This window comes from Bison bison, unplaced genomic scaffold, assembly GCF_000754665.1.
Source record: "Bison bison bison isolate TAMUID 2011002044 unplaced genomic scaffold, Bison_UMD1.0 scf7180017864291, whole genome shotgun sequence".
Classification (NCBI taxonomy): Eukaryota; Metazoa; Chordata; class Mammalia; order Artiodactyla; family Bovidae; genus Bison; species Bison bison.
This window is the reverse complement of record NW_011494863.1, coordinates 11549467-11558747: the sequence shown is the minus strand read 5'-3', so window position 1 is coordinate 11558747 and position 9281 is coordinate 11549467. Positions and strand designations below refer to the sequence as shown.

General features: G+C 51.8%; 1 protein-coding gene across 2 annotated transcripts in view; it reads left to right on the top strand.

Annotated features, from left to right (window-relative positions):
- CAMK2A (calcium/calmodulin-dependent protein kinase II alpha) overlaps positions 1–9281 on the top strand; it is a 66128-nt gene that overhangs the window by 43175 nt on the left and 13672 nt on the right. Inside the window, exons 14-15 of one of the 2 annotated variants that reach the window (XM_010850563.1) lie at positions 3941–3973; positions 4960–5008. In XM_010850563.1, the coding sequence (XP_010848865.1) occupies positions 3941–3973; positions 4960–5008 (82 nt within the window). The remainder of the gene's footprint in view (positions 1–3940; positions 3974–4959; positions 5009–9281) is intronic. The other variant, XM_010850564.1, reaches the window with a different exon arrangement.

Below are 9281 nucleotides of genomic sequence, written 5' to 3'. Positions count from 1 at the left end.
CTTCTCCCTCTGCTCTCTGGGGCCTGTTTCCCTGCTCTCTGCAGCTCCCTCCTCCCCTGCCACTGGCTCGCCTTGTGGGTTCTCCTCTCTTGAGACCCTGCCTTTTTCTCGGCTCAGAGCCCTGCCTGGCCAAGGGCCCCAGGGCTGGTCTATGCCCAGAACACTGGAAGGTGTGGGATGCTGTCCAAACACAGCCACCCAGGTGGTCTGGTGGCTTCATGGCTTGGTTCATAGTGGCATGTAGAGTCTCAGGCCCCTGGCTTTGATCTGCCAGGGGTTGCATGGAGGGGACTAGGCTGTTTGCCTGAAGCCAGGATATGGGCCTTCTCTCTGCTCTTAGCCCTCTGAAGGCTTTAGTCTCCCCAAAAGTACAGTGGGGAAGCTGGGCGATGTGAACTCCATGATTTCCAAGATTTCAGCTTTAAAAACAAACAAAAAATAATTTTCTCTTCTCATCTTGGGTGCTTGAGGAATATGTAATTATTTGGTTATCAGTCAAAGCCCATGATTTTCAAATGGAACTCCTTGGAGCCCGAAGCTTCTTGGGAGGCACCTCTGGCAGCAGCTGGGGAGGGACTGAAAAGTGGGAGACTGAGCAGAGAGGGCTGGGCCTTTCTCACCTACTTCAGCCAGAACAGCTCCATGGACCAGCCATCACAGTGGTTGAGAGAGCCTGGGTGAGCTTATGGCCCATTATTTGAATCTCTTGAGTCTGTCTTTCTTTGTTCAAGCAACGGGTAGAAAGGGTCTCCCACCTCCCAGAGCTGTTTGTGAGGATGTACTAAGATACTGTGTTTTGACGACTTAGCACAGTCCTGGCGTGTGAGACCCACTCATGAGAGGCTAGTCAATGGTATTCTCTTTTCTGCTCCATGTGTTGGACTTTTGGGTAAGATTTTTTCTGAAGTTTGCTCAAAAAAATATTTGGAAACCACAGATCTAAAGCCAGCCTAATTTACAAAGTTGACACGCATCCGTCCCAGAAGCTGTAATGGAATCCAGGATTGAGCTTTGGCTTACTTGCTGGGTTACCCACAAGTCAGCTCCTCCCCTCCCAATCTGAAAGGGTGATGGGGGGCTGTGCAGTGTAGGTGGGGGCAGGCATGGTGCAGCTGGGGCTCAATCTGGCCCTCGTGTGTAGACACTCGGGGTGTTGGGTGCCATGGGAAAAATCCTATTTGGGGGATATAAGGCAGAGGCCACACGTGATGGTGGGCTGAGGCCCACGTCGGAGGAGGGGTAGGAGGGGCCCAGACAGGGCTGCCGAGGTCTGCTTGGTACTCGGGTATGACTCTGGCAAAGTCTTGGTCAGGGCCTCCCTCAGGCCAGGTCATGGAATGGAGCTCTAGTCTGGCTTTCTCCGGTCGTGGCCAGGAGGCGGAGGCTGTCTGAGGGCAAGGACATCCTATAGCATGGCAGGGCTCTGGCTGGCCACTGCAGGACCTTCCAGCGGGCACTGCTGAAGAGCGCGCCTCTGCTCCCTGTAGTGCAGGACAGACTCCGGGTGACTCTTCAGGGTGGCCTGGGCGTGGAAGAAGAGACACACAAAGGTTGTTCCTGGCCCGAACCTTTCTCGGCAGCTCAGCCTCCTCCCCTTGCTTGGAGTGAAGGAGGGGGAATGTCTAGCAGGAAGATGAGAGTGACCCAAGGGGCTTGGCCCAGGATCTGGCTTACAAGATGTTGTTCTGGGAGATCCATTCATGTTTTTACTCTGACTGAAACCGGACCTCAAGTCAAGAAGCCAGGGTTTTTGAGCCTGGGCCCCACTGTTCCCTCCCTTGGGGCTTTGGGTCATCAGTTCCGTCATCTGTGCAAAAGGAGAAGAGCTGTTTTCGGGGAGCTGGTGAGGGTCTCCCACCGGGGCGGGCCTGGTGGAGTCACACCATGATGCTCTCTGGTAACCAACACATGCCCAGCCAAAGTGGGAAACGCACATTCCTCTTCCAACTTAGTCCCTTAGAGACAAACCACTGATTTCACCCAGAGCTTAGTTGAAGAAGCACTGATTGGTTCCAATGCTGGAGGAAAAACTCGGTTCAAGATATAACACAATACAGTACTTTATAGGCTTTTAAGGGCTTTTCAAGGCTAATTTTGACCATCGTCCGTTTCTACCATCCTTGCCAACCTTAGAACCATCTTCTCCATGTGGTTCTAAGAGATGTGACTCTACTTCTGATGACAGCCCGCCTTTGGAATGAAACTAACATGCTGGTTGGTGAGGGCTTATTACTAGTATCATCATCATCTTTGTGATTCAGGAAAATCGAGTCTTTCCATTACCAAGAAGCAATGCCCCCCGTCCCAGCCACTACTAGGCCACTACTTCCATGAAGAGGGGCTGCCGCTCCACCCCTCAACCCCACTCACTGCCCCTGTTGGTGTCCCATTGTGCGTCATGACCCCACCCCTCCATGTCCCATCCTGTAACTGTATGTCCGAATCTGATGCAGTCTCTGCTCTGTGTTCCCCCCTCGTGTCCCGCCTGGAACCTCCTGGCCCCTACGCTACTCTCCGGTTTCTGCTGACAGCCGAGCTGTGTGGGCCTGTCCCGTCCAACACGCACTGTGCCTGGCCTGGCTCCAGCCAGGAGTGAAGCCGACACTAGGAGGAAAGGAGAGGGGAGGAGATGAGAGGGGAGGGCAGGAAGGACTGGCTGCTGGCTGCGGAAGTCACACCGCCCGGGCCAGCTGGGGCAGAGGCAGGGCTGTGAGCACCAACACTGGGAAAGCCCAGTGAGCCACCCTGGCCACCTCTGCAGAGGCCCTGGGTGGAGAGGAAAGGGTCTCAGGCTCCTGGATCTTGGATCAGAAAGCCCAGAATTAGACCCGAGGACCCTCAGAGAATACCCAGTGCCTCCCCCGGCAAAGGCCTACCCAGAGAGCATCTCAAGTCTCCCCACTGATCCCCACACAGAGCAGCTCAGGGAGCAGCCTCCTGGCCTCTCAGATGTAAGTGCTTCCAGGATGAGCCATGAGGAGCCATCAGGCTGTGGGTACCTGAAGACCTAGACAGGGCAGAGGGCCTGCATCGGGGGTTCCAGCCTCTTCATTGCTAGTAGCTATCTGAGCCACCTTGAGCCCCAGTTTCCCACCTGTGCGATGCAAGTGTCAGTCTTGCCCTGCAACCTCTATGAGTGTGAGTCTTTAAGACTCCAAGCTTAGAACTGAAAGAGGGAGAAGATAACTTAACATGTTCCTCTTTCTTTCCCTTGATTCCCACAGGTCACATGACAAATCCCTGCAAAGTTAGAATAGGCTGAAGGGAGGACCCTCAGGATTTTTGAGGTCACTTAGGGGACTGGTTCCCACCCTTGTCTCTGCTTTGGAATCACCTGGGAACATCATTTAAAATAAATATGCCCAGGCTCTGATGCAGACCTAGTTATCAAACTCCTGAGAGGGGGCCCGGTTATGTGTATTTTGGACAAGCTTCCTGAGTGACTGTGACACTCAAGCAAGTCAGGAGTGGGGTCCTTTCATCAGAGACAGAGGGGGAGCCTAGGAGGAGACACTGAGCCTCATCTCCAGACCTGAGCTGAGACAAAAGGTCTCCAGACCTTTTATCCCTCAAGAGCTTTGGATTCTGGAGGCCTTAGGCAACTAGTATCTGAGACCCAGGATTTGTTTCCACATCCCAGTTTGGCGTAAGGGGAGTCCTGGTCCAGAAGAGGCTTGGCCTGGAGCTTGGTGGTTGGGTTGTTGAGACCCAGGCAGCTGTGCGTAAGGCCCCAGAACTCCAGGCTGGAAAGGACTGTCCCTGCCGGGTCAGCTGCTGCTGGTGGCCCTGACCTTGTCCCGACACTGACTGGCAAGGGACCACAGAGAATGACCCCGAGGCCCATCCTCCTTCCAACCCTCCCCTGTTGTTCGTTCCTCTGCTCCCTGCCGTTTTCATGCTGTGTCTTTTCCTGTCCCATCTCTTCTCCTTGTTTTTCCAGAAAAGAAAGTCCAGTTCCAGCGTTCAGTTAATGGTGAGTGTCTGCCGTCTCCCAAACGCCGGTAAATCCTGGGCCTCGAACCCTCGCTCCTGCCTCTCTCCTGCAGGCTGCAATGGGAACCCGGGGCGGGGAGAGGGGGCTCAGGGCGTGCTTGGTACGTGTGCCTCGTGTGACAATATGTGTGTTGTGTGTGCGTGTTGTTGGCGTGTTTCTGTTGACACCTCCCACTCCATGGCCCAGGCCAGCAGCCTGACAGTAGACCTGGGAACTCCCTTGGAAGCAAAGGTTGATTTGAACCCCATCCCACATCCAGCCCGTGGCTTCTCGCTTCTCCCCACCCTGGCTCTGGAACTCAGCTCAGGGCTTGGTTTGTGCCAGTTGTGGCTGCTGGGGGGCTTGGTCTGGCCAAAGCCGTGGAGGCCCTTGTTGAGCTTCTGCGAGGCAGCCCAGGGCCTGCCGGTGGCAGAGGAGCCACCAGCCCCTGCCTCTGTCTAGGGGTTCCTGTGGTGGCATGGCCCATGCCCCTCTTCTTCTGACTCCATTGCTGTCTCCCTCAGTTGTGTGGTTTTTCTCCCCCTGAAAAGCCCAGGCTCTCTCCCACTGGGCCTCCCCGTCTCTCTCTTCCTCCCCTGCCAGTGTGTGTACTCCTTCCCCATCCTGTGGCCACCATGTGCCTCTCTGCCCCCCACACCCCCTCTCTGTTCCCTCCAGCAGACAGGGCTCAGGACAGCCCCCCACACCACCCCACCCAGCCCTCCCAGAAAGGCCAGGGCTCTCGGTGCATCCACCCCTTCCTTCTCACCCCGCTCCCCTCCACCAGCCGCCTGCTGAGTTGGGCCCGTCCCCTCCTTAGGCTCGGAAGGCTGACGGGGTGTTTCAGTGCAGCACCTGGACGGCAGAGCCGATGAGGCTTATGGAAACGGGGCCGCAGCATCGGGCAGCTGGGGCAGCCCCCCGCTGACCCCACCTCTTTCTGCTCAGCAAGTGGGCCTCACCACCTCCTGTATTCTTTTTGGCAGGAATCTTCAGAGAGCACCAATACCACCATTGAGGATGAAGACACCAAAGGTAGGAGGGGCCTTGCCTTCAGCATCAGGGCTCCCAGGCCTCCTGGTGGGCCCCCTTCACTGACAGTCTCCTGCCTGGAGGGGCCCCTAGGCCAACTCTGTGTCCTGTTTCTCTACAGAAAGCCTTACTTTGCTCCTATAGGCTGGGGATGTTGTGGGGCAGCATTTCCCCGTATGGTGTGCCTGACCCACTAGTGGTACCTGGATGGACTTTTCTTATGGCAGCAGTTATGTGTTGACTTTAACATGTATTAAATTAATTCAATGTGAAAAAATTAACATAGTCAAGTCATAAATGTAGTATACATTTTCCTTTGGAAGTGTTTTTGAAAATTTTAAAAAAGATGAGTTGATTTTAAAAACTCGAAGTAAAGGAAGGGAAAGCAGAAATGTAGAAAGTTCAACAAACTGGAATATGGGAAACACTGCCTAAGACCAACCCAAGGACTTCAATGGTGGTTCAGTGGTTAGGACTCTGCACTTCCAATCCAGGGGGCACAGGTTCGATCTCTGGTTGGGGAAGTTCTGCATACCACTGAGCATGGCCAGAAGAAAGAAAAAAAAAGGCCAACCTAAAATTCAGGGGCTACTGTAGCCAGTGACTAATAGTGTTCACCAGCACTCAGATGCAAGGGGGAGCAAGACCCCAGATAAATGTGATTTGATAGTAAGAGAGGAAATAATAGAATGGCAACAGGAATACTAATGGCTGTCTTTTATGGGGCACTTGCTGTGGGCGAGACATGTTTCAACTTCTTGATATTCACCTGAGCTTTACAACAAGCCTAGGAAGAAGGTACTGTGATTAACCCCATTCAACAGCCCAGAATCTGAGGGGTTGAGTAAATTTGCCCAAAGTCCCAGAGCTTATAAAGGGTACAGTTAGGATATGAACCCAGGCAGTGCACCTCAGGGCCTGGCCTGTAACCTTGGCTGGGGAGGCCTTGCCGGGTGGCAAGTGTGCTTGGAGCTTAGAGGAGGGAGCGTGGGGTGCTGACATCTGCACCAAGTCCTTGGATGAGTCAGTGATGTCCTGCTGTTCTGCCTGTACCCAGCCCTCCTTATTGCCCCAGGACAGGGAGACCCGGCAAGGCTCGGGGTTCTCACACTCGGGCATGTATCTGAGATGCCTGGGCAGTCTCTGAGACCTAGAAAAATAGCACCGACCTGGAGAGACCACAGTGGTGCCAGTCGAGATATTTTCAGGAGTTTAGACGACTTGCTTCTAAAAGAATACAGTCATGAGGAAAAGAGCATTTTCTTATGTAATACATATTCTGCGCCACTGCCATTCAGGCTGAGTTAAGGCCGTTTTGACACACCAAACCCTTGAAGCTGCCTCCTCCCTCTACCAGGATGTTTGGAAGAGTAGGCCCAGCCTGTGTTCCCTCTCTGGTCGTTCCCAGCTGGGAGTGGGGTGGGGTGGGGGGTGGTCACTCCATCACCATTGCCTGGTGCCAGAGCAAATCAAGTTTCTACCATGGCTTTCGGGACAGCCTTCAAAATGCATTATCTTGCCAAATTCTTTGGGATCAGGCCAGCATTCTCAGCCCCTCATGTATGATTTATAACCATATTCCTGGCCCTGCTCTTGTGGATTCTGATTCCATAGGTTTGTGGGGGGCAATAGAGGTTGTTTCTGAGACATTCGCTGTATTTGAGGCTCCCTGTCCCAGTGGTAAGAGTGAGGTGCTGGGTGTTTTGAGGAGACTGGTTGTGGCCTCATAATCCTGGTCTCAGAGCAGACAGGGTCTGTGGAGGCAAACAAGCTCTGTGATTGTTCACTGGCATCTATTTGCTGGGTGACTTTAGGCAACTTACTGAACCTTTCTGAGCCTCCGTTTCCTTAACTATAAAGAGATGATGATAACAGCACCAAGCTCAGAGGACTGCTGTGCAGATGAAACAAGAGGCTGTGTCTAAAGTGCTTACCCAGTGCTTGGAATATGGTCACTGTGTAATAAATCTTAATTTCTTTTCTTTCAAACTGGAGCTTACGGTTGAATGACTGGAAGCCATACGGCATTTTCCGGGAGCGTCAGTTTTACTTAAAGATTATTTTAAGATAAATATTTATATGTTAAACAGACAGAGAAATGTTTGAAATAGAATGTGAAGTGTGTATTTACTATTAATGCAATGTGCCATGTGCAGACCCGTTAAAGACATTTTCCACCTGGAGTAACGGCTCTGGGTTGTATCCCCAAGGTCTGACATTTACAATCATTATCTTCTGCTTTAGCGATATCAGGATGGGAACATTTGTGAAGTCTTGAATTTTAGTTCATTTATGTCCCTTTTAAAGAGAGGAGGAATAAGTTGCCCTGGTGGTCCAGTGGTTAATACTCCACACTTCCACTGCAGGGGGCATAGGTTTGATCTCTGGTCGGGGAACTAAGATCTCACATGCCTATAGCATGGCCAAAAATAAATAAATAAAATAAAAAGAGGGAGGCTGAAGCCCAGAGAAGAGAAAGGGCATGTCAGTGTTATTAATGGTAGGACTTGGAGCCCATTTCCTGCCTCAGTATCCATACATGTAAAGGGCCATGTCTGCTGGAAGAGATGCTGGCCCAACCAGGAGCTTCTCCCGCTGTTTGGCAGGAGAGAGGAGCCCTGTGCCTCCCCCAGGTTCTTCAGGCCTCAGAGAAAATTTCCAGAGAACCATTTCTGGTGTTAATTTGTTAAGTCTTCTTACTAAGTGAGAATAGCAGCTGGTAGGGTGGATTCTGACCTAACATTAAAGTTAATTAGAAATGTCATCCTCCAGGGAACATTTCCCCCTGAGCAAAGAAGGGGACATGAATATTTCAGAGCCCCTCAGGCTGATACACAGGCCTCTCACCCTCTGAGCTACACAGGACTCTGCTAGGCTTCCTCCCCACCGCCCTCCTCCTGGTCAGCTTCTTGAAAACTCCGTTTCTTTTCCAAAGAGCTGCCTCCGAATCTGGGCAGAGACATTCTGGGAAATTTTAGCCGGGAATGCTGATCTCATCTCAGCCGCCGTGCTCTGTGTGACCTTGAGAGAGTGTCTTAACCTCTCTGGGTCTTCAGCTTTCCCAGCTATGAGGGAACACTCTTGGTTGTCTGGGTGAATGCCTAGAAGATTAAAAATGCCAGAGTTGCTACTAAGCAGATGCTGGATGAATCTTTCATAGAGCAGTGGATCTGCTGAGGGCACGGGAGGGGCTCAGAACAAGAGTGAATTTCTCCAGATCTAAGGAGCCTCAGAGCCCCAGATCTTTGGTCCCAGAGAGTGAAGCGAGGGAGATTCCCGGCTGCCAGGCTTTAACCATTGGCAAACTTGGTGTCCTACGTGAGTGAAGGCCAAGTTAGGCACTGTCTCGGGCTGCATTAATAGAGGTATAGTGTCCAGAATTGGGAAGGGGATAAAAAGTGCTACCCTAGGCCTGAGATTCTGCAATATTCAAGCTACATCAAGGACTGTGTGCTCACACTCACAGAAGCATCTAACAGCTTAAGTACCCCAGAAGAGTAGATAGCCAGCTTGAGTGAGATACTGCAAACCACATTCTGGAGGCTTTCAGCCCTGAGAAGAAAAGGCTGGCAGATTAGATCAGATCAGTCACTCAGTCGTGTCCGACTCTTTGTGACCCCATGAATCGCAGCATGCCAGGCCTTCCTGTCCATCATCAACTCCCAGAGTTCACTCAGACTCACGTCCATCGAGTCAGTGATGCCATCCAGCCATCTCATCCTCTGTCGTCCCCTTCTCCTCCTGCCCCCAATCCCTCCCAGCATCAGAGTCTTTTCCAATGAGTCAACTCTTCGCATGAGGTGGCCAAAGTACTGGAGTTTCAGCTATTAGTATCATTCCTTCCAAAGAAATCCCAGGGCTGATCTCCTTCAGGATGGACTGGTTGGATCTCCTTGCAGTCCAAGGGACTCTCAAGAGTCTTCTCCAACACCGCAGTTCAAAAGCATCAATTCTTCGGCACTCAGCCTTCTTCACAGTCCAACTCTCACATCCATACATGACCACAGGAAAAACCATAGCCTTGACTAGACGAACCTTTGTTGGCAAAGTAATGTCTCTGCTTTTGAATATGCTATCTAGGTTGGTCATAACTTTCCTTCCAAGGAGTAAGTGTCTTTTAATTTCATGGCTGCAGTCACCATCTGTAGTGATTTTGGAGCCCAGAAAAATAAAGTCTGACACTGTTTCCACTGTTTCCCATCTATTTCCCATGAAGTGGTGGGACCAGATGCCATGATCTTCGTTTTCTGAATGTTGAGCTTTAAGCCAACTTTTT